Source organism: Scardinius erythrophthalmus, assembly GCF_964197995.2.
Source record: "Scardinius erythrophthalmus genome assembly, chromosome: 5".
In the NCBI taxonomy this organism is placed as follows: domain Eukaryota; kingdom Metazoa; phylum Chordata; class Actinopteri; order Cypriniformes; family Leuciscidae; genus Scardinius; species Scardinius erythrophthalmus.
This window is the reverse complement of record NC_138225.1, coordinates 19,944,535-19,969,756: the sequence shown is the minus strand read 5'-3', so window position 1 is coordinate 19,969,756 and position 25,222 is coordinate 19,944,535. Positions and strand designations below refer to the sequence as shown.

The window sequence follows — 25,222 nt, the reverse complement described above, 5'->3', positions numbered from 1 at the left end:
ACTTGGGCGTACGTGTTGTTTTTGTAGAAACCTTTTTTGAAGACAGAAACCTGCTCTGCTGGACAGTTTGCTTCATTTGTAAGCAGCATGGCAGATGATAACAGATGTGTGCTGTCCTCGTGTGGCTATAACAGGAAATACAACTTAACAAGCCACTTTAGGCGATAGAAACCATGATGGAAACCACTCTTTAGGATCACGTTTAGGACATGGAATACAAGTCTGTAATATGATCACATGTTACACATGTTGGTTTTCAAAAACGAAAGCTGGTTCACATAGAAATCTGAAAAATTCAGAATAATTTTGGTAAATTCCGTTAAACCAATATTAATGAGTATTTTTCCTAAATGCGGGCGTTTTATATGTTGTAATTTCATACAATAAACGGTGATTTATGTCCAAAAGTCCTGTATAATATTGTATTAATGTCGATAAAAGGTTGATTGCCAGGGGTTGTCTTAAGTTATTTATGCTTCCTGAAAACTAATTGGCAAAATCAATTCTTATTTCTTCTGGCCAGGCTTTTTTCTTTTTCTTTTTAATTGAACAATTAAGTATGTAATTCGTCTATTTATTTTTATTAAGGATGTATTTTCAATGAATATGAAGGTTAACGAATCTGCGACACGTACCTTCTGCATAATCGCCTTGGAAACGAGTTGTTTATGTTAGCTATGATGATGAGCTAGCTAAGTCTCCATGCTCTTCAAACAGCTGCCTATGTAACGTTACTGGGATAAATACAATATCGCACTTATTTGACGCGTTGATTTAACGTTTTGAATTTCGTTTATTTATTTATTTATTTATTTTGTACTCATGTCAAATTGTTATCTTTGTTAGCTAGCGCGCTAGCTAGGTTAGAAAAATAGGTCTCTAGTCAAAAATCTTTCTTTTTATTCTCTCGATCAAAGACGTCAAGATGGTCAAGGTGAAAGTATTATTCATTGGACCAACCGAGGTAAACCATTTGGTTGTGTGTAAAATGCGGTGCATAATATTTCATTATTTAGTGTAGATCACTATTTTTCATATTTCATGTTGACAGTGTGGAAAAACAGCATTGGCCAATTTTCTCTCCGACACAACGGAACAAATTGGAGCTGACCATTACAGCCCAACACAAGGCGTAAGGTGGGTTGATTTGAAATATATTGTTGCAATAAATCTAAATGTTTAAACTGTCTGGCCTAACGTTGTGTTTTTGTTACGTCATCAAATAATTCCCGTCTTTAGGATACTTGAGTTTGAATCACACAGCTTATCTAATGGCAACAAAAATTCAGCATGTGAAGTGGAACTATGGGATTGTTCGGGAGATTTCAAGTAAGTTAAGTTGACCAAATGTAGACCACTTTCCTGAACCAGATTGAAGTTGTCAAACATTTATTTTCTTTCTTGAGTGAATTCATTCAGTATTGTGTGTGCACAGGTTTGAATCATGTTGGCCAGCTTTAATGAAAGACTCCAATGGGGTAGTTATTGTATTTAACCCAGATGTGCCTAGTCATCTAAAGGAAATTGAGACCTGGCACTCTACAATCATCTCCTCACAGGGACTGCTAGAGGCCCAGTGTCTGCTCATAGCACATCATAAACCAGGGAGTGGAGCTGACACTACCCATCCACCATTAGGTAACTTATTCACTTTACAGTATTAGTTTGTCATAAATAAGCTATCTTGAGGCTGATGAAGACCTGGCTATAATTAATGTTACTGCAGATCTTAATATGGTGCTGTTATTTGCTTTTTCATTTTAAATTCTCATTTCATTTCTGAACACCCCTTCAAAAATGGCTGATGTTTAAAATGTTGTGCATATGACATTTACAAAAACAAAAAAAAGTGTTTCCATTTATCCTCTGTGTAGCCCCACAGTTAAACAAGATGCCTCTCATTCACTCAAACCTTGAGGAAGAGCCCGAAGATGTCCGACAGGAGTTCCACAAATACTTGGGAAATGTTATGCGGATGCTATCAGAAAAACAGGAGCGTGAAGAGATGTCAATTATTACATGATTTTTTTTTTTTTTTTGTATATGCCAAGATAAATCTATATCCCACACAATATATACACATGCATGTATGTTTTTTCTTGTGAAAAATCATTAGCCCCGTCTCACCTAACATAGGCTAGGAGATGGATTCTCTCACAGTGGTTAACACTAGATCCATCCCACAATTAAATTTTCACTCATTTAAATCAAGAGGAAACAAGGACAGTGGTTCTGTAGTGAAGAGTATTCTGTAAGGGCTGAGCTTGGATTAGTCTACAAGTTGTTTTGACAAGTACTCAAGTACTAAACTGTGATGGAAACATCCTAGAGTTCAACAATATTGTAATTCACTATGCCATTATCTTGGGTCCACTGACTAAATTGTAATTAAAAGTCCATTGGAATTAAATAAGCATGAAACAATTCTTTAATAATATTTATTTATTTAGTTCCTGGATTCCAAGAATTCTGATAGAGAAGGGAACAGACACAACTTAGCAATGAAAACAAGCAAACAGGACAGTCCACATTTATACATCATAGCCAATAATGCCTCTCTTTCCAATGATCTCCCCGATGTAGAACCACATCAGAACTTCTGTGGCAACAAGCCCATTCCTCAGAGCATCCTGTGGTGGGAAATAAAGTGATGAGAAACATTACATAATAATCTATTAAATAGAACTATTCATAATCTGGTTTAGCAAACAATAAAAATGAACAGCTAAATATTACTCTGTGACAATGAAATGTATCTTCAGTTTGATAAAGGAACAAGCACAGTCTCATACAAAAACTAAATCAAGCTTCCATTTATTAGTAAATATTAAAGTCCTATATAGTTGAAAGCGCAGATAGGAATTGAAATATAGAGGGCTCGTGCCATTTACATCACTGCCACACATCATTATTGTTTATATATTCTGGCAAAAGGAGCCGGAATGAGCACGGGATAAATTTAAAGCAACAGGCAAATCAAGTGAAAAATTTCGATTTTGATGTTTTCGTAAAAAATAATTCAGTAAGCCCTCGTCTAAGCGATCCCAATGCTCCAAACAGCAATTAAACATCTAAAAGTATCTTTATTTGTACAGAGGAGTAGCCCTAACTTTAATACAAACTAGAGGTCGACCGATTAATCGGTCGGACGATTAATCGGCTGATGTTTTGCATTTTTTAACATAATCGGCATCGGCCAATATCCAGTATATCAAGCCGATTATTAGGCGGGCGCATCTGTGGGCAGTCTAGTGTTGTTGTTGTTGTGGAACACGTGTTCGACACACGCTGCGCCTAGAGTCATTCTCCAGCAGAGTGAGCAGACCTCATCCAGTGCCTAAGCTCGAGCTAAGTTCCTTGGAGAAAACTCCTTTATATTTAATTAAAACCTTTTGATATGTTACTGCCAACTTCGAGAAAAAATATGAATACGCGACATGACATTCGGCTACTTTGGATATTGATAGCGTAGTTGAGGTTGCATTAGCACAGCAGAAGGGTTGCTATCATGTCACAATAAGTTTTTGTATAAAAAAAAAAAAAAAAAAAATTTGCCATTACAGATAGAGAATCTGAGACTTTTATTTGTTCTGTTTTGTGTGTCTTATATTTGAGAGGGTTGTCACTCAATGCAGAGAAATAAGTAATAAAAAAAGTGACCAACGCACTAAAGGACTGGCTTTGCTTTGCTAGTGTCGTTGCTAGGGTTGGGTAGCTACAGACAGACCCGGTGCTAATAAGGCACTGGTGCCTTAACGACCGTTATTTACCCGACCGAATATTGCTGGAATATGGTGTGTGTGTGTGAGAGGGAGAGAGGGGCGCGGGCGCGATAGAAAAGTCGCGTGTGTTTAAAGTCGCAAAGTGTTTACTTTGTGTGTGTGTGTGTGTGTGTGTGAGGCGCAGATGCGATCGAACAGTGTAAACATAAAACATACACCATTTTGTTTATACAAGACATCATTCAAACTGCAAAGTGTTTAAGTTACTGTTTATTAAAAATTTAAGGAAAACAAATATATTAATCTGAAATGTAGCAAATTAATTTTCAATTCATTCAGGTATACTAAACATATCTCAAGGTCTTTTTGTCTTTTGTACAAGTGCAGATTAGTCAAGTGTTCAATAAATGTTTTTGTTGAGAAATCTTAAGTAGCCTAATTATTTGTGTTACATTTTATCTTTCAAATAGAGGTTAAAAACAAGCACATAATCAGCCAAAATAAATCGGCAGCATTAATCGGCCGACCTGGATTTCAAAAGATCGGCATCGGCCTGAAAAAAAACATATCGGTCGACCTCTAATACAAACTCTTACTCGCACTGACTAACAGATCCGATGTGCGCGCAAAAAGACGCCTCAGACAGCGCACAATCCCGATATATACACATACACAGAATTACAGTATTTCAAAATATCCGTGTTGGCGAGTATTTACACAAACATCTGTTATGTCTTATGTGAACGTTTTGTAAACTGTTGGGAAAAAACATCTGTGTGACAATATTTTAGATCTGTGCAGTACAGTAGGTCTTAATATATATAGGCTGTCTGTTTCATTAATGTCAATCAAACAAATGTGATATCATGGGGGGGGGGGGGGGGGAGTTTGATTTGGTGTTACCACGGATTTTAAGGGATGGTTGCAAGCTGATTTTGTTTTGGAACCTTCAGAAAACTAAGTCGATTCCTCGCAAAATTGACTTTGCTGACTCTGTCGACATCAAACAGGTGTAGTCAAGTCAGAGGTGGAAAGAGTAATAAAATATTTTACTCAAGTAAAAGTACTATTACTACAATTTTTTTTTACTTAAGTACAAGTAAAAGTACCGGTCGAAAAATCTACTCAAGTAAAAGTAAAAAGTAGCTCATTTAAAATGTACTCAGAGTAAAAGTAACTGAGTTACTTTTTTAACAGCGGGGGTGGGTTGGGGAGTCCCCCGAGTAGGGTTGTAAAGGTATGAGATTTTCACAGTATGATAACCGACTAATATAATGGTATTAAACAATTATTAAATATAAAAACTGTATTATTAAATTAGGGTTATTATTATCATCAGTTAAAATGACAGTTACAGTAAATGGGATGAAAACAGTATTTTTGGAAACATTTGTTTTGTTTATTAAAATTTCAATAAAACATGTCTAATCAACTAATTTCAATAAATGATTATGAATTTGATTAAAGGAGTAGTTAACTTTAAAATGAAACCAGCCCATGATTTACACACCCTCAAGTCATGTATATGACATTCTTCTTTCAGACGAATACAATCAGAATTATATTAAGTCAAGTCTCCTTCATTTATACAGCGCTTTAACAATATAGATTGTTTCAAAGCAGCTTTACAGAGATAATAGGAGATTACAGTAACAGAGAGTGTTTTGGCTTTACAGCCGCTCTAGAATAAAGTTATTGTCCAGCTAAAGTTAGTTTTTGATTCATTCATTTTTGATTGATTCGTTGCGAAAAGCACATTAGTTATTAACTTAGGGGCCGCTAACACGACACCGCTTTAACAGAAAACAGAAAACTTTAATGTGTTCTGGCCGTTCATTTGCACGACAACAGTGTTTGGAGCTCGAGAATGTGAACCTTGAAATAGGTTACAAGGTGCAAGCTTTGAAAATTTTTGAAAAACGCTATCATCTCTGTCTAAACTTCAAAAATGTGAATCTGTGAAAACGCTGACGGCGTTCACATGCGTATTACGTGTTTAATCTATAGGTATGTGCATTTGAATGTGTGCATGCGAGTAGTCTTTCTTTACAAATTGACCTCACCAAATTACTTGTCTGACCTGCATAATACAAAAAAAAATTTGTCGCTTCCGCGTATCCATGCGAACTGGAATCATTTTGATAATGTTTTATCTGTACAGAGGTGAAGGAAGCCTCTGATATTAATAAACACCCTGACGCTTCCTAGCTTGATAATGGCTGTGGATTGCAACCATCAGTTTGAAGCTCATAAAAGTGCATCCATCCATCCATCATAAAAGTGCTCCACATGGCAACGGGGGGTTAATAAAGGCCTTCTGAAACAAAACGTTGAGTTTGTGTAAGAAAGATATTCATATTTAAATCTTTATGAAGTAAAATAACTAGTTTCCGGCCAAACGAACATATGTATTCGACTTAAATCTAAAGCGCAACTTATGCGAGTAATGCGACGTACTGCTGATATTTATGCTACGCCAGGACGCACTACTTCTGACGTCATGAGTTGCGTTTAAGGTGTAAGTAGACTGCGTATGGTGTACTTTTTTGAGCTTTAAACTGATGGTTGCAATCCACTGCCATTATAAAGCTCAGAATCATCAGAGTGTTTATTAATATAACTCCGATTGTATTCGTCTGAAAGAACAAAGAAGAAAGTTAAATAGCCTGCACCTAGGATGGTTTCAGGGCTGATAAATCATGGGGTAATTTTCATTTTAATGTGAACTACTCATTTAACAACTTCTTTATCATTAATAATTTATTAAAATGTTCAAGAACAAGACTTCTATGAAATGTATTTAATTCAGAAAAATCCTTTTTGTTTTTATGATTTAAAACAAATATATTATCCAAAACGGTGGTTTATCAAATAAAAGTTTAACACATTTTTTTATCCTTTTATTTTTTGGCAAAGTGCTGCAAAACAGATTTACTCAATTAAACCATGGACAAAAATCCTTAAATAATGTTTAAATAATCTGTATTATTATTGTTGTTGTTAATATTATTATGAGAAGTACATTCTATTGTAGGCCCACAACAGTTATGTCATCATTTCTTCGCAGTTAGACCAAACTTTTATTTTGATGGGTTGTAATGAAGTCCTGTTTCAGAGTGTAGGCTATTTGACAAGGTTTTTCTCAAAGGTCATTCTCTCAGAGCAGCTCTGGAGATGTTCATGTTTTCATGTTCTCATATTGTTTGTGAGCTGCTGAAAACACTATTAGCGCGTCGCGTACTTGAGTATGTAGTAGACGAAACGGCTCGTCTCATTCGCACTGATTCACACAGACACGCAGATTATACATTTATATAGCAGTCTCTTGTGCTTTAATATATAGACTACAGACCATGTCGCAATTTGATTTATTGTACAGCTTTACTTTCATGTGTTTTACGTGACGTCTGCGTTACTGTAGGCTAAATTCCATTTTCATGATAATAATGAAACTCCGGGATTCCCTCTGCATCACAGAAATCCTTCGACCTTAAATTATAAACACGTTCTATGTGTTTCCTTCTTTTGCAGCCAATTTGCGTCCACAATTTTTGCAAAATGAATAGGCTATGCTCGAGCCTCGAGGACAACCACGCGTTCGTTTTTCTATATCCAAAGTATCCCCATACTTACCTGGGGTTCGCCTCACGTGTGTGTGTAAAGAATCTGTGTTGTCCGTCTCCATATTTTTTGTGGTTTTTGCGTGTCTGTTCTCCCGCCCTTCAATCAATCAATGCTGAGCACGAGCGCGCGTGCTGTAGGCTAGTTCATTTTTTTTAATAATGATTTTTTTTTTTTACTCAGTAACGGATACGTTTTAAAATGTAGCGAATTACAATACTTTAAACAAAACATACTTAAGTAAAAGTAAAATTACAGATTTTAAAAACTACTTAAAAAAGTAGAAATACACAAAAAAACTACTCAATTACAGTAACGCGAGTAAATGTAATTCATTACTTTCCACCTCTGAGTCAAGTCATTTTTTGTCTGATTCCAAATCATACATAATTTTGAAGGTTATTTAATAGACAATGTGAAAATAACTAACTTATTTTTGAAAATGTGCGACTCATTTTGCCAGCTCAGGTCAAACACATAAATATGTGTGTATGTATGTATAGATAGATAGATAGATAGATAGATAGATAGATAGATAGATAGATAGATAGATAGGCTATACACACAAGTGTATTGGCTTCAATATTTTACTTAAAATGTTCAAAGGAGGAGATTTAGAGCAACTTTTCGTGAAATATATGTATGCTGCAATGTAATCCCAAAGCCTTTCCTAATGGTGTCTGTGATTTTTTTTTTTTTTTTTTGCAATTTTTAATAAATAGATAAATACATAAAGTATAAATCACATGACAACAGTCCCTCAGCCTGAGCAGATGCATTTTGAAAAATACAAGTAAAAATACATTTAAGTAATTAAAACTCCAAATTACAAATTAATTACTTAAATGTATTTCTCAAAACGCATCTGCTCAGGCTGAGGGACAGTTGTCATGTGATTATATATTTTAAATTTGAATTTAAAACGGAAATGTTGAACTTGAAGTGCAACCCAGAATTCAAAGCACCCATACTAACCCTGACTGTGGTCTGACCGAGCCGTCCTGACTGGAAGCCCTTGAGGAGATCCTGGAAGCCGCTGATGGCCTTGGGGATCTCGGCAGGGCTGGGAGGAACCAGCTCCACACGGGCGTAATACCAGAATGTGGCTAGCCGGGGCTTGGAGTAGGTCACAGCAGCTGCAAAATGTCAATATCAACGCAAACATACACAATATAAAAATCAGATTCCGATTCATAAAGAGAAATGTCACAAAGCAAAGGCCAAGTGAACAATAAAAATATTTGAGTTGAATGTATCGACACACGTTGACATTGGGCGACTGTTCTGCCACTGTCAACTTCAGCATAACACGCTGTTGTAGAGGTACGAGCTAGGCTTTCAAGAATGTATTAACAGCTTTAGACAAGACAGAACACTAACATTTGCCAACACAATTATCGGTCATCTGCTTGCACAAAACATCAGCGTATTATCACACGTGTTGTGTATATAGTAACGTTATGTTTAATTGATCTAATTCATGATTTGCTCATTAACGCGGCCTGTTCTAACAGCTGCGGAAACCAGAAGCACTCAACTCGAAACAAACATTACAAAGAAATAAATCTTCTACAGCTTAAGTAAAAGGTCATTTTTCTTACCGCCGACCAACGTTGGCACTTTAGCCACGAGTTTCTGTACCGCCTGGGCCATGATTTCTGTGAACTGAAGATTTATTCGCCGCTTCTCTCCACAACCGGGGCCCTTCAATGAATGTCACCTCCAGCGAAGGACCCTTCAATCGAGGATGCAAGATTATACGCCTGACGGAAATTTAGAGCATGCCTATAAGTAAATATACCTATATAGCTTACATGTTGAACAAAAAAATACTGTTTATAAAAATAAAAATTGGTTAAACCTGACAAAAAAATTTAATACCGTGCAGGCGTGCACGGATTAAAATATTTTTACATAAATAAGAGCGGCATAAAATGGCCGACTAAGTGCGACTGGAAATGCACTACATAAACGGGTATATTATCTTGATATCTTCCATCCATGTATCAATGTTGTAAAAGGAAATAGTGTGATATTAATTATTTATTTATTATTTATTAATGTTGTATTTATCAGTAGCCAAGGTCAGTACAAAAAAACAAAACAAATCCTAAATCATTCATAGAGACATTTATTTACATGTATTGTTTTTCATTTGTTAATCTTAATTTATTTAACATTTTGATTTGTGGAAAAAATAAAAATACATTTGACCCCATTTAAATGATAATTTATTCAGGATGAAAATGACACAATGCAAAAATGGCAGATTCATAAGTCACAACCTGGCAAAACGAGCGCATGTTAAAATACTGATATAATAGATAATACTTCTTAGAAACACAGAAATTAACAATGTTAATGTCTTCCTGCTGTGCATACTGGGTTTTCCAGACCAATCTTAACCTTTACAGCACTCTGAATGATTATGCAGAATTGGGATCATGCACGTTTTAGGCATTTCATACAGAAAAACTGAGTTGTTGAAGTGCAAATATAGTTCAAAGAAATTAGCTAACCAGTGAAACTCTATTTAAAGATCATTCTCAAAGTACTAATCTCATTGACATTATCAGGACTGTTTTATGGCCATCCCAATATGAACTAAGTCCGGTCATCATCAGACAAGTCATCAGTCTTCAGTGTTGGGGGTTCAGCAGCACTCGAAACACTTTCCTCCACCTGTAACAAATGGTACATGAACAAAGATAAATAAAGTTAACGAAGTTGATATTTTTGTGTGTGTGTGTGTGTGTGTGTGTGTGTGTGTGTGTGTGTGTGTGTGTGTGTGTGTGTGTGTGTGTGTGTGTGTGTGTGTGTGTGTGTGTTACAATCATGCAATTAATCAATATATGTATTGAGTTACAGTTATTTCATGTATTCATAATGCGTTTTGTAATAGCTAATCAGATGTTAGCCTGGGAAAACCCAGACAACTTCCGGCAAATTTAGATTTGCTCTGCAAGTAGTCTGGCAAAGAGCCCATTCAAGCCAATTTCTTATCCATCGAAATCGCGGCACCAATCAGAAACGTTGGGGCGGGCTTTACACAATGACGATCACTCTGATTGGTTTTAGGTCTATCCAATTGCGCCCAGAGGCATTTGAGCGACGTCCGTTGGTGAAGCGCATCAACTTTTAAATGCATTATTATATTCAAATTGCAAACACATGAGGACAGTCTCCATGAAAGACTCACTGGCAGATGAACGTACTACTACATTTCTCTCCGAAACGGTATAATTAAATTAGATTTAATAGAGGATTTTAACTGTGACAAGATGATTGACAGGGCAGTTTACGTGACAGGATGCACGCGACAGATCCGTCCGATAAAGATGACGAAGTAGTATGTCCCAAAGCTTGCCTACTTTTTTGCTACACATTCAAAAGTAAATACCTTTTCTTCACAAAAAGAGTACATACTTTTATGGCGTAGTGTAACGTAGTGTACTTTTATGGGACGCAGCATATGGCTTTACACAATGACGATCACTCTGATTGGTTTTAGGTCTATCCAATTGCGCCCAGAGGCATTTGAGTGACGTCCATTGGTGACGCATCTTTGGAAATGAGTTATTAATGAAGCTTTGCCAGACCATAACTCAGTTACTACTGAGAATGGTCTGGTTTTAACCAGGCTAATCAGATGTGGCTACGTCATTAGGCAGGGATTAGTTTACTGCTTGTTTATGTTTAGCATGAGTCATTTTGTTTGTTGTGTGCTGTGTGCTTCTCTTCACGCCTCCACCGACACTGATAAACCAAACACGAGAAAGCACAACAATACATTATTGCATACCTCAGAGATTGTTGCTAGCTTGTTCACAGTGATTGGCTTCCCATTCTTTTTCAGCCAGTCATAACCTTTCTGATCTACTACTAGTAAAGAAAGAGTGTCTCCTCCTCTCTTCACGTGTAAGATCACATCCTCCACAGACTCTTTCTCCACATTCTGTCCATTCACCTCCACCACCATATCACCCTGAAGCAGACCTGAACCCTCTCCTGGGCCTCCGGCTTCAATCTAAAAAATGTTGGTAATTTTAAGTAATGCACCGTCATATTTACTTGAAATTATATATTTCACTTGTAGTATATGTCAGAGCATGTAACTGAATTGCATCACTGATCTTTTCTAAACTGTAATGTTTATGTAATTCTATCATTTATAACAATTGAAGACTCCCATGATACTGTGGTTGTGTGATACTAGGGCTGATTTTCCAAGAGTATACTTTTGTGAAGAGTTCCCACAGATCCAGAACAAAGGTTCATTTCTAACATCTGAAGTCAGTATCGTCTAAACTAAGGCTGATTTGTCAGTGAATGGGCTTCATTGTACCTGGCTGATGAAAGTTCCAGGTTTCTGTTGGACGCAACCCAAATGGAAGCCAAAACCAGCCGAGCCCCTCTGCACTATACAGCATCTAACATTAGGATCAATCTGCACATCCACCTCAGGCTCAACTGCAGGATTCAGCATCATTGGGATTTCCTTTTTCTCCGGGCTACCAGATGTAAAATCCACACAGAACAGTAAGGGAGAGAGGCCCAGCTGAGAAAGAGTGATACATAAAGTTTAACAGACAAGTAGACAGACAGGCAAGAAAAAAGACGATCTATCTTTAAAAAATGTGATTTACAATAATAATAATGATTTTTTTAATTATTATTATTTTTGACAAATTCATTATTGATTTATCATTCTGCCTATGGGTGATTCTGTTTTAGGTGAACATAAAGAAAGATAATAAATATCAGTTTGGTTCAGTTGTAGATTTGTTACCTTTAAATGTTTTTATTGTGTTTCTTCACTTTTCTTCATTTTTAAGTCTCAAATATTTAAATTAGGGCTGTCAATCGATTAAAATTTTTAATCGCAATTAATCGCGTGATTGTCATGAGTTAACTCGCGATTAATCGCATTTAATCGCACATTTTTTATTTGTTCTAAATATACCTTAAATTTATACTTTTCAAGTTTGTAATACTCTAATCAACGTGGGCATTGATAAATATAGATGCTTTATGCAAATGTATGTTTATTATTAAAACCATAGTCAATATAGCATGAAGACGAGACATGTTTCAAAGGTCATAGATGTTTTTCAAAGAACTTGTTCATGTCTATTAGACACATGTAGAAAGAACAAAGAAATACCAGGTTCCCATTACTTCTCTTCTTTGCACTGAGCAATTTACTAACACAAACATGTTTAGATTTTTGCATGACAGGGCAGCTCTTCTGAAAATGCTAAATGTACATTTAGCATTTATTATTACATTGTAGTTTGTCTCTCTCTGTGCCCATTTTGATGAAGCTAAATTATCAATACATTCTCAATAAAACGTATATTTTACTGTTTCTGTTGTCAAACAACGGAATGAATTTGAAATGGTGACTGAAACGCGACCAAATAAACATAACCAGCTCTCCCTTCCAAGACGTTAATCTGCACAAAAATTCTGATAATCGAGCCGTCGTCTGGTGAAATCAAATACACATAAGCTAATATCCGTGCTCTGATTTCGGCTATATTTGCAAAATTAGAGAAGCAACATAATATCTGTGTTTAACTGAATTAAAGCGCTGCTCCTCCGCGTGAGACGCAGAGAGAGAGAGAGAGATAGAGAGAGAGAGCGAGAGAGAGAGAGGCGCGCGCGCGTGCTGAGAGGGCAGTACCGGCGGTACCGGTATATTCTCAGAAACTAAATAAGGTTTGGGCGCTTTGTTGAAGGGAAAAAAATCGCTAAAGGGGTCTGCAATGTCGCTAAGTTGTCAACACTGTGTATCTCCATTTCTCCATATAGGGGTTGGGTCACGGGTCAAACTAAATACGCGCTGCGTTAATCGAGCGTTAAAAAAATTAGTGCCGTTAATATGATTTTGCGTTAACGCGTTATTAACGCGCTAAATTTGACAGCCCTAATTTAAATCAAATGAACTTTTAAAAAAATCAACATTTCATATATCTTAAAATAATATTTCCTTTCATTCAATATTTATTTGTGTTAATTTTAACAGAATTGTTATGCTGTCATCATCATCACACAAAGCATTACATTTTAATTAGCATTAAGCTAATTGAGTTATATATATATATATATATATATATATATATATATATATATATATATATATATATATATATATATATATATATATATATATTTAATTTTCATTTATTTTATGTCATTACCAAATGGGTTAAACTTTCTGAATTTCTTTTATTTTCAAATTGTAGTTCAAAGTTAGTTGATTGCTAAATAAGTACGTTTTTTAAAAATCCAGGCTTGTTTCTCCAAAAAGCACCACAAATGGTCCAAATTACCACCACACACAATATCAAATATCCACAGAACCACACACTATCACTTTGGTTGATCAAGGCCATAATCAGAACTTTATTCCTGTGGCTTTTTTAAACATTTGATAAATGTTATTTGAAGAAACTTGATTTTTTTTTCAAGAAGTCAAAAGTGCCCATATAAAGAATCACACCCATATTAGTACTTTGTATATTCACCTTAGTGTAGAAGTCATGGCCCTGAGGTGTCATAGTTGTGAGGGTGACCTGCTGCCCACTCTGTCTGATTTTGCTGACAACTTTATCATGACTCAGTGAGTCTGTGGATTCTCCATTCACTTCAAGAAGCATCTCACCTTCTTTAACACCTCCCAGTTCAGCAGGGCTGCCACTATCCACCTCTCTCACCATGTGGACTGTATAAACCAAACATAAATATGTAGACAGCAATCCGTTTGTGTAGCTGTACAAATAGATTGCAGATAAATAAGTACATGTCAAAGTGTGCGTTTGCCTCTCACCAGTGCGTCCTGCTCCAGTCTTCTCCAGCCTGAGCAGGATGCCATACCCTTCCGGCCCCAACACCAAATGCAGTCTGTGGGGCCGATACGGCATGTTCTCTGCGTCAGCCATGGCTGGGAGAATGGGCATTTTCCTACAGGCATAACTCTTCTCACTGTCACTGTCAATCACCAGCACTGTCATGTGATCACTGCACTTCTTCACCTGGAAATATCATCACCATAACCAACATGTGAGTGACAAAAGGTCTAAATGCTGCCCATGAGTTTGACACAGCAAAGAAGCTCAGAAGAGCTTTGTACACTGTAAAAATGTTTGCAAGAAAAAAAGGATTTTTAAAAAAAATGGTTTAACATTGCATTATATATAATTTTACTGTAAAATAATGTAAGTAGGAACTGTGAAGTGCCATATAATTTACTGCGAAAAATAGTCACATGATAACAATATTTTGTTTCTTCTTATTTTTGCAGTCAGTAATATTTATTGTGGGGTTTGTGTTACATTTTCTGTTATTTAGTTAATGTTTGTTGGATTATTTTAGTGTCTTTGTTTGTTTGACCCTGTACACTGTGTACAGTATACAAGAATTGGTTATGTTTTATGGAAAGGCCACTTTCGATGAATTCTAATTCATCATGTGGCTCTCTGCTTTACTGTCTGTTTTCTTATTGTGGCATTAGTACATTTTAAGGTAAAAAGCAAATTTTGATATGTCACACATGAGTGTAATGAATGTGCACGTCACAGGAGTATAAACAGAAAAGTCTTTCAATCATTTAAAAAAAAAACACGCAGGAGATTATCTGGAATAGAGATAACACACGATAACGGACAAACTGGGAACTCAGGGCTTATATACACAGAGAATGTAATCAAAAGAGAAACAGAACATGGTGCGTGGAATTAGGCATTAAAGAAACCAATTAAGGGAACTAAGGAGAATGGAAACAGAGCAAACAGAGTGAAAATGAAACTAAAACATAACATGTTACAGTGCGCTCCTCACACCGTAACGGTTTAACTGAGGAGGGAGGGTGGGGGTTCTGAAGGAGGACGCGGAGCAGGCGGAAGACAGGAACCGAGAGGCACTAGCGGAGGGAGAGACCAGGGTGGCGATGACAGTGGGAGAAACCAGGGAGAAGCCAGGAGCAGGAGGTGCCAGACAGGGACACAGAGCACAGCCAGGATGAAAACCCATGACGGAGTCGATGGAGGGAGGAGCCATGGTGGAGTTTTTGGGTGTTGATACCGGGGGATGACCGACGGAGACAATGCTTATGAATGTGGAGCCCTGGGTGCTGATGAGAGCAGATTGAACCGGGCGACACCGATGGTCCTGGAGGCCGAGGCAGAGCCACAGCGAGACGTGTCTGAGGTGGAGCCAGGAGGAGCCAGGAGGGAAGGTGAAGCCAAGGAAGAGCTGACAGGCGATGGACCGAGGTGGAGTGACGGGATCAGCAGCTGGAGGCAGAGCTGGGTGATCCAATTGCCTGGGCAACGCTGGAGAACTGAAGAATCGAGGCGAATCCACACAGTGGAGTGGTTTCAGAGGAGGAATCGAGGGGCTGAATTGAACCAGCGGAGGCGGAGCTGAGGAACTAGTTGATTTTGGAAGAGGAGGCAGGAGAGGGAGGCTGGGCGGAACCAGGTAAACTTCCACTTCCATTTCAAAATAATTCCTAGAGGACAGGCACAACACATCCACGTTGGCTGTGGGTGGAGCTTTCCTCCATGCCCTCGAACTCCACAAGCAACCCCACAGGGACGGACGATGTAGCCGGCTCACGCACCTGGTCAGACGTTTTGCAAAGCTTGGGCTCCGGGGCAATGATTGGCTATGTCCTCCTTTTAGGCTTTGGCTTGTACATTGTGGCAGACTCAAGCCCACAGCCTCTTCAGCAGGGAAGATGGTGTACAGGGAACCCTAGTTCACCAGTACCCACTCCACTCCACGAAAACCCTGGATGCAAAGCTTTGCGAAGCTTTCACTTTCACTTCAAACTAGTGAAAAAAAGTGCATAAGGAGTGATCGGGGAGGTGGGTTTGGCTCGACAGATGGAGAAATCTATGGGTGTGGTCCTCGAGGCACTGCTGCTTCTGTTCCACTTCCAGGCATAGCAGCTGAACTGCCGGTAAGTCCATTGTTTTAGTCCGTTATTCTGTCACGCGTGGATGTATTGAATGCGCACGACGCAGGAGTATAAACAGGAAAGTTTTTAATATTAAATCCAAAAACCAAACACACAAAAGATTATCAGATATAACACAACCAAAAAACAATAGACGATAACAGACAAATGAACTAGGGAAACTCAGGGCTTATATACACAGAGAACGTAAAAAGAAAGAAAAAGAGAAACAGAACAGGTGCGTGGAATTAGGAACTATGGAAACGAATTAACCAACAAGGAAAATAACTAGGAAACTAAGGAGAACGGGAACAGAGCAAACAGAGTGAAACTGAAACTAAAACATTACAGATATATAATTTTTCATAATGGTATTTTTAACATTACATCACTTGATGAAATATGGTTATAAGTTTTAAAACATAGGCACCAATATGCCATCCTGTAATATATTGATTGCCCGGTCAAAAAAAGGTCGCTGTTTGGATTTAAATAGACAAATGCGTAAGACTCTATGATTGGATTATTATTGCAGTGATTATTGTTTCTAGCATGTTATATGTTAGTATGTAACTTTTAATTTCTTAAACAACCATCTAGGAAGATGTATCATGGCCATATTCCAGGCCTCAGCCTCAAATTTTGAAAGAATGGTTGGGAGGGAGCATGAATAATAATTTTCACTCATGAATTATCACCTCTGAGCCCTGACCTTAAATTCATTGAACGTCTTTGGGATGTGCTGGAGTAGACTTTACAGAGTGCTTGACTCTTGCATTGTCAATACAAGATCTTATGAATGCACCCCTTCATGGAAATAAATGTTGTGATTTTAACCACACAATCTGGTAACCACAGCTGCTGTTTTTTTTAACCATACATTTAACAGTATATTTTTTACAGTGTATCTAAAGAAAGTCCTTGCTTACCATTCTACTGATGGCAGAGTGTGTGAGTTCACAGGCCATGGCACCATCCATCCAGATCAGCCGGTCACCTTTCCTCACTCCTGCCCTCTCTGCGGCACCTCCTTTCACTGGGCTTACTGGAAATTTGCCTTTTTCGCCTACACCACAGATAAACCAGAAAACGCCATTACAAACAGCATTACAGAATTTATTTTTATTTTTTAATGTGAGATACTGTGGTTCTTACCTTCCACAGGCAGTATGTTGAGGCCCAGGCCAGGCGCATCTTTCTTGATGTGGCAGAGACGAGGAGGCCTCCATCCTTCTCCGCGGCTTGCTTTAGCCAACTCTCTAAGGTCACAGCCCTCAGAAACAGCCTGGTCGTAGGCCTTTTCATCTAACACCAGGAAGCAGAGCTGTGATCCACTCTCCTGAATCCTACGGGCCACCTAAGAAAATGGGACAAACATATAAAGTAATCTGTTACAAAGCTTGACACAAAAACCATATGTTCATAGCTTGTACAGTAAAAAACATACAATAATTGCAAAACAAAGATTATGACTTCTCACCTCCATGTGTTCCACGTCGTCAACAAACTTCTCATTGACTTCAAGCAGGTGGTCCCCATCCTTGAGCCCACTCCGCTCTGCCACACCCAATGAATCCAGCTGCCTGATTATATGACCCTGCCGCCCTCTTTCCACACGCAGACGGAAGCCAAAGGTTTCGCCTTCTTCCCTCCTCAGCACGCACACACGTGGTGTGGGATTTGTCACATGCTCTGTCAGCAAAGACTGGAGTTAAATGAACAATCTGAACACTTTACGGTATACTTATGGTAACACATTTTAGCAGCGTTTTGTATTTGTATTATTCTGTGCTGTATTTGTTTATTAAATATAATTATGGTATAGAGCAGGGATTCCCAAACTTTTATTGTAGCCAAACCTCTTTGATCTAAAATATTTATTTGAAGACCGCAATGAGATTTTAAGACCATATTTCAATAATGTAACAACACAGTTGAATGTTTGTAGTTATCTGATGTTGGTTAATGGTCACATGACATACTGGTAAACAAATTAAATACTTAGTATTTTTAGTAGATGTTTTATTTTAATTTTACAATTTCTTTTTTCTTTTCTTTGTATGATTTAATTAATTATTAGCATTCCATCTAGTTTTGGAAACCATGGTATAGAACAGACATCTGAAACCTGTCGTGGTGTCAGTAAAAAACAATGAACAAAAATAAATATATAAAGAAATAACACAATAAAATAATTTTAATTCTTCTAAATCTCAAAGTATCCAGTCTATCCACACACAAAAAGGCACTAATAATATCTAATACAAGAACTCATTAACCTGTATCATCTGCAGTCTCCATGGCTGGATTGTCTATTCCTTCCTTTGGATTGAAGGTAAACTTCCTTAATGAACATAAGAACAGATTAAGGAATGAGTTTCTGCCCTCTGATAAGTTCTATACACAACCAGCCAATGAGATCCAGTGCACAACCATAAACAAGTCAATATACCCTGGTACTTCACTGACCGTATTTTAGTACACTTAGAGATCTTATAAAGCCATAAAGTGAGGCATGTCCGTCCATGTGCGCGCTTATCAAACCAGAAGGCACAAAGTCAAAAGCTGTACAGCATGTGTGTCTGAAGGGACACGAGCCATAAAAAAACATTACTTACTCTGTCAGCTCCATGACATCCCGCAGTACTGCATCTAAAGTAATGAGGGAGATTGAAGAACTTGAAATGATGAAAAGTCAAACACACCTCAAATTCCTGGACAAAAAACACAGATTCCAAGTGTTGAATCAGAAGAAGTCATTTTGCTTTAAAAATTACGATTTAATCTCTGGATTTCATGAACAGATCTTGACTCAGAAAATGTGGTTACAGCTCATCTGCTCTGACTTCCCTTTATACTTGGTCATTCCATAGTGAGAACATGTGATGTTTGTTATAGCTAAAAATAATCAAAATAGTGTTTGCCTTCGGTTGATAGGCTTTGATTAAACACCTAGTTAAATATGCTTTGGAATGGATGTTTACCTTGTTGGCAATAGTTGACTATTGTATGGTTGACTGGCTATATATTGCCAGTCAACCAAGAATTTTATATTGTTGACAATCACAGCTTTATATTAAGTACAGCACATTTCAAGAATGGCAAGGTAAATCATGTCACCGCATTCTGCACATTACTTATGGCTTAAGCTGACTCAAAAGTCACAGGTTAAAAAATGGAAATGTTATAAATAAAAATAAAATAATACAATGGAGATTGGCTGTATTTTGTCTCATATGTAAAATGTCAGATCTAATAACCTTTTTTTGTGGCATTTTGTCCTCAACGATGTTAAATAAACAGACCGCAGTGACCTTGAGGTCACACAAACACCAAAGTGACCATGGAGTGACCACGATTTACTTTTGAGCTAATCAATAAAACAGTTTACTTTTCCCATAAATAAAATAAAATAAAATAAAATAAAATAAAATAAAATAAAATAAAATAAAATAAAATAAAATAAAATAAAATAAAATAAAATAAAATAAAATAAAATAAAATAAAATAAAATAAAATAAAATAAAATAAAATAAAATAAAATAAAAACTATGTCTGCAGTTAAGCAAAGACCATGCAAATTAAACAAATTCTGTAAATTCCACTCATACTAACATGAAGCCTTGTTTCCCATGCTTACACATTTTTTACAGTTAATGATTTAACGTCCGTTATTCACATGAATTCAATAATCAGAGTTACAATCTCACAAACACAGTACAATCTTTCAAAACAGAAAAAAAAAAACTGTGAAGAGAGCCAGAGGTACCCACCTGAACAGCGCGGAATAGCTGAAGTGGATACACTTCTCTCGTATGTGTTCATCATCCTGCTCCTCTTTTAATGATTTATGTGTGCTCATAAAGAGGGGCCTTTTGTTCCAGACCCTGGGTGTAAACAGTCATTCCCTGTAAATCTCACACCTGTATCAGCACTCAACATACACCCTCATACAACTTCACTGCATGGCCTGTTGCAAAGACTATACATTGACAAATGCAATTGCTTACGCTTTTAAGAGGCTGTAAGGATAATAGTTTAAAAACAAATGCATGTAAGGCAAGAACAGCAAATTGTGAATACATTTTTGTAATTTAAGAGCCGAGGTAATATAAAAGATGCAAGAGGGCATATGAGGGGAAGAGAGATGGAAGGAGTCTCCTCTCTTAAGGACACAGTGCTAACCCACTAAGATAAAAAAAAATTCTGAGAGAGTGTAAGATAATTAGAGGAATAATGAAACCAATCTGAGATGGGCTCAAGGACATTCTGAGAACAACCTACAATTCAGATGTCCTGATGGTAATATCAATTAGGCATTGACTAGTGTTTTACGGTGCATTTTTCTAGACACATTTTACCATATATTTTGATTATTCTCAGGTTAGGTAAAGTAAATCAAATCTGTCCTAAAATAAGCATCTGGATTTTCATACTTACAATCCATGGTCAGAAGACTTCATCGTGGTCTGTTCAGCTCACTTTTTTTAGAAATCAAAGACTTTTGGCAGCGAGCTTCTTAGTTTCAATTATTTACAGGTTAACTAGTTTAAAGTAGGCTACAAATATATTTTAAAAAAGACAAAACAAAGAATCAGCATCTGCCTTCATCTTTTAGCCTTTTGTAGACCATCTGAATTCCTGAGGTAGTCATCTTTGGAAATCCCCATATTTATTAGTCTTTTACAGACAATCAATCAGATCCTAATCCTTAAGGTCATCAGTACTAAAAATTCCCCTCATAATTTATAAGTCTCTTACAGACAATTTATCTAATCCGAAGTCTTGAGGTGTCATGAGTTCTGGGAATTCCTTTCAGACATGTCTATAAAGCCTTTCGCCTCTTTGTTCTCCTTCTTCTGACTTTTCTTCTTTGTTACATCCTGCGCCTTGTCCGGAACACATCCAACGGTAATGCTTGCATTTTTCTACTTTCTCCAGCAAAGCTCTTTCTAATACATGTTTCTTCCTCTCTATTCTACCAGCATGCTTTTTAAATAAATGCTTAAAACATTAAGTGTGGTAGGTTTTTCTTTATAATCCGCTTTCTTAATGAACCAATTACATGTGGTTGATTACAATACAGAAGTTTTCTACACACAAAATGCATACTTGTAACAGGACAGTTGCATATTTTCCACAACTATAGGTATTGAGAAGGGTCATGTGACCGAAACATTTGCCACTTTTTCATTAAAGTAGTGGTTTTATCTTGTAAAAAACCCTTCAATGTTAAGAGTGTGCATAGAGTTGAGGGAGCATTCCTGTGGGCGGAAGTTAGTCAAAAAACGGTTTTAATGACGTCATTAAAGAAGGAAGTAGAGGGATGTAGTCCAAACGAGCCGTTCACTGTAGTCAACTTCTGTTAAATAAAATATCTCGCTTGGCATTGAACTTTGAGCTTTATAATTTTACAGATATTATTTATACTCTAACAACAACATTACACACTAACTAAAGTTTGAAACATGGGATCACGAAGAACGGGACCTTTAAGGACACAGTGCTAACCCACTAAGATAAAAAAAAAAATCTGAGAGAGTGTAAGATAATTAGAGGAACTGTTCATACTGTTTTGAAGGTGCATTTGGTGAGTTCCTTGCTATTCTTCAACATCAATAATAGCAATACCAACCATTTATAATACATATTTTTTACACAAAGTTTCATCTGTACCTGTTTTGATTGATAATACAATAGAAAAAAAAAGTAATACACACTTAATGAAATACAATATTTAAAGTAGGCATGAAAAATAAGTTGCAAGAGTCTTTTCTTCCCTATTGTGAAGTATATCCGTTTGGAATATTCTTCTCGAACAAGAAAAAATGTAGGGCGGGACTTAATTTTATCTATTGGGAAATGATTGTTGGATGGTTGTGGTTTGCTAATGCGTGATCTCAAGCGATTGACAGGTTGTCCCATCCTCACAGCAGTAAACACATCATCAGAAAAGAGAAGAGTCACTGCAAGAGGGAGGGGAAGTTTTAATCAAGATTAGGAGAGCACATGAATAATAAAAAAAAGATGTGCATGGATAAATCATTTATAATAAATACTGCAATATTCCATTAAAAAAAATAAGAATAATCCATTTTGATTTCATGGTGACTTTAAGCAAGTCATCCTATTTAAAAGACAAAATTCAGGATTAGAAAATTAAATTTAAGAAAAATTTTATTAAAAAAATGATATACTGTAAGGGGATTTACAGTCAAAGACCCAGAACCAGATATGATGAATGAAGAACCGGTGTCAGAATTATAATAAATTGAAGAAAAGTTTTACTGAAGATAGTTATTAGTTTCATCAGCAGAAGTCAGCTTCAAGACTCACACAGGACTTCGTAGTCCCTCCCCGCTTACAGTTACAAAGATCACAGCAATTATACCTTCACCAAGGTCTAAGCTACATCCTTGCTTCAGGTTGAATGATTGCCATTGGCTAAGAAATAGATAAACTAAACATAGTAATTTTCCACACATATACAGATAGACCGAAGCATATCTCTATTATGCGGCTGACACTCGGACCCTGAAGTTAGGCACGTTGTGACCTTCCAGTTCGCAGATTTGGGATGCTGGTCGCCAGCATGTCCAGAACAAGAACTCAGTCAATCTCCAATAATGCCAGTGGTTCCTTAACCTGTAGCCAAGAAGACTAACACACACACCGACAAACAGCTTCTTCATGGCTATTTGGCCAGGCTCTGGGGAGTCCTCTCAAAACATCAAGATAATACGTTCTTTCTCTCAATAAAGAGAGGACACTTTACTCTAAATGGAAAGTATTTCTTTAACTGAGAAATGGTCCCTTAAACTATAGACTTCAATGACCCCTGTATGTTTTAACACATGTTGAAGACCTTTCTCAAGCACAAAACGAGTCCATATTTCATTGAAGTCGGGCTAAATGAGCGAGCACTGTTACTGCATTCAGATATCAAATATAGACATTAGAGAATACATGAAAAGAACATTTCAGAAATCACACTGGTAACTTCTATAACAAAGTAAAATCTCATAAGTCAAAAATATTGATTAATACCTTGATTATAATCACTCATTAGATATACATTGAAGCAGCAATGGATATTCAAGAATCCAACCCCTTTCGACAATTTGAAATATAAAGACAGAAATCATTAAGTGTAGGTAATATATAAATGCATTTATTATAATCATTTGAACATGGTTTAGCACACATAACTTGCATTTCTGATGAGGCAAACATAATTATGTAGCAGGGAAGCTAGTAACCCTTCTTCTCTGCACATATGCTGTGCAAGCCAAAACTTTGCAGAATGTTTCATACATAAAACTGAATCAACAGAAGTCCTTTTCAATATTTCGAAAATCAATTTGCACTTTACCTGCTTATCTTTTTTTTTTTCTAATCTGAGAGGGAACTGTAAAAGGCTTTTTAATTGTGAAGGCATGCATGCTGCATAACAAAGAATGTGATTTTTACTAATCATATAAAATATGAAATTTGTGAAATGATCTCATCCGGGTGTCTCTCAACATCCAAATACAGAAAAACATATTGACACATTCTAATGACACAGACACGCAAAATGATGATTTGTACACAATAGAGGGTTGACAGACGAGCACTGAAAATTGAATATTCAAGGATTAGGAAATATTACTCACTAGGCACAGAACAATACTATTGCTATTAGAAACAGGTATTATCCAACTCTCTACTCTATGTCTGTGTACCATTAGAAGAAAGATTCTTGATGGTGAACATTTCCTTGTTCTAAACCTCTCCAATGACTCTAAAGGAAATAGAACAGATAACACTTTGTCTAAGCGACTGCTGATTGGTTGGAGTCAAGCAATATTGAATACTGGATTGTTGACTGTCGAGCAGCTAATAGTTTCATTGATCCCTTGCTCCGAAAGCATCCACGACCAAGTGCTGACCTAGTTTTCCCTGGGTATACCATATGGCAAAGAAGCAAAACTGATTTTGGAGCAGCAATTCTTCACAGAATGACCAAAAGATCATCTTTAAAGCTGTGTGCAATGTTACGGCGGACAGATTGTTCTAGAAAAAGAGCAATCGTACCCTACAGTACTATGTGTTAGAGCTAAATGCTACTGACTATTCTGAGGGCCACCTTCCTGTCTCAAAACCTGTATATAACATTTTTACAACTCGCATGGCTCAAGTAGAGTCAACTTGCCAATGGCAACATTCCAAAACAAAAACAAGAGGTCCTAAAATTAACCCGCAGCAGATTATTCAATTATTTTGGGAGTATTTTCTGTATTACAACACATGTGCAACATAAATTCCTCAGTCACAGCACCTTGTGTTTTGATTTCAAATTCATCATGCAGTTTCCAGTCACAACACTCCCTTTTCCAGAATTGCATGTCATATTTAAGGATATAAAAATAAAATTAACGAACGTCCAAAAAAGTTCCAATAAAACAACATCAAAAAAGTGCATACATGTATTTACAGTCTTGCTTAAAGCATAACACATATACTTTTCTTTGTGTATATACTCAGATTATTAGTAGTCTTCATTATATAAGGAGACATAACACATAGCAGGACTCAAAAATATTCCATCGAGTCAGTTGTGGAGATGTTTGCATTGCGGTATTGATTAGCCTGGCTGTTAGGGGGGAGAAGCAGGGAAGAGGAAGTGTACATACAAGTGCAAAAAAGAATCATAGATTAATCCATCCAGAAGAGCACACTGAAGATGGCATAAAGTGTTCATCCAGCATCTAATATGATCGTGTCACTTGCAACTATCTGCAAATGTCCTGATATCCTCAGCAGTGCAGATTAAGCAAAAGAAGCATAAAGAAACAGGCCAGATTTAAACAGTAATGGATGTTCATATAAGATGTTCAATATCAGACATTAGGATTGCAAATGTTTTTTCTGA

General features: G+C 36.8%; 3 protein-coding genes across 4 annotated transcripts; 1 reads left to right on the top strand and 2 right to left on the bottom strand.

Annotated features, from left to right (window-relative positions):
• The first annotated feature begins 60 nt into the window (after nucleotides 1-60).
• Nucleotides 61-3,530, top strand: ift22 (intraflagellar transport 22 homolog (Chlamydomonas)). 2 transcript variants are annotated; one of them, XM_081366482.1, is made up of 6 exons: nucleotides 160-309; nucleotides 918-964; nucleotides 1,052-1,137; nucleotides 1,240-1,329; nucleotides 1,436-1,638; nucleotides 1,875-2,428. In XM_081366482.1, the coding sequence occupies exons 2-6, from the start codon at nucleotides 926-928 to the stop codon at nucleotides 2,021-2,023; spliced, it is 567 nt and encodes a 188-aa protein (XP_081222608.1). In that variant the 5' UTR covers nucleotides 160-309; nucleotides 918-925; the 3' UTR covers nucleotides 2,024-2,428. The 2 variants fall into 2 exon arrangements, with proteins under 2 accessions (XP_081222607.1, XP_081222608.1); XM_081366481.1 differs by having other exon boundaries at nucleotides 61-964; nucleotides 1,875-3,530.
• atp5l (ATP synthase, H+ transporting, mitochondrial F0 complex, subunit g) lies at nucleotides 2,420-9,082 on the bottom strand. Its single transcript, XM_081366483.1, has 3 exons — nucleotides 8,945-9,082; nucleotides 8,319-8,479; nucleotides 2,420-2,630 (listed from the first exon to the last, which is right to left on the bottom strand). Exons 1-3 carry the CDS (start codon nucleotides 8,994-8,996, stop codon nucleotides 2,532-2,534), a joined length of 312 nt encoding a protein of 103 aa, XP_081222609.1. The 5' UTR covers nucleotides 8,997-9,082; the 3' UTR covers nucleotides 2,420-2,531.
• Nucleotides 9,083-9,459: 377 nt separating this feature from the next.
• On the bottom strand, nucleotides 9,460-18,940 carry nherf4b (NHERF family PDZ scaffold protein 4b; the record flags this gene model as incomplete). Its single annotated transcript, XM_081364750.1, has 10 exons — nucleotides 9,460-10,025; nucleotides 11,146-11,370; nucleotides 11,689-11,901; nucleotides 13,874-14,070; nucleotides 14,176-14,380; nucleotides 17,238-17,374; nucleotides 17,464-17,647; nucleotides 17,789-18,000; nucleotides 18,588-18,652; nucleotides 18,927-18,940. The coding sequence occupies 10 exons, from the start codon at nucleotides 18,938-18,940 to the stop codon at nucleotides 9,948-9,950; spliced, it is 1,530 nt and encodes a 509-aa protein (XP_081220876.1). The 3' UTR covers nucleotides 9,460-9,947.
• Between the last annotated feature and the right edge of the window lie 6,282 nt (nucleotides 18,941-25,222).

Excerpts from the sequence above, each read along its gene's own strand:
- ift22 (XM_081366481.1), top strand. The coding sequence starts at position 926 with ATGGTCAAGGTGAAAGTATTATTCATTGGACCAACCGAG. Across the intron at positions 965-1,051 it reads TATTCATTGGACCAACCGAG|TGTGGAAAAACAGCATTGGC; the intron begins GTAAACCATTTG and ends TCATGTTGACAG. Across the intron at positions 1,639-1,874 it reads CACTACCCATCCACCATTAG|CCCCACAGTTAAACAAGATG; the intron begins GTAACTTATTCA and ends TCCTCTGTGTAG.
- atp5l (XM_081366483.1), bottom strand. The coding sequence starts at position 8,996 with ATGGCCCAGGCGGTACAGAAACTCGTGGCTAAAGTGCCAACGTTGGTC. Across the intron at positions 8,480-8,944 it reads AGTGCCAACGTTGGTCGGCG|CTGCTGTGACCTACTCCAAG; the intron begins GTAAGAAAAATG and ends GACATTTTGCAG. Across the intron at positions 2,631-8,318 it reads TCGGTCAGACCACAGTCAGG|GATGCTCTGAGGAATGGGCT; the intron begins GTTAGTATGGGT and ends TTCCCACCACAG.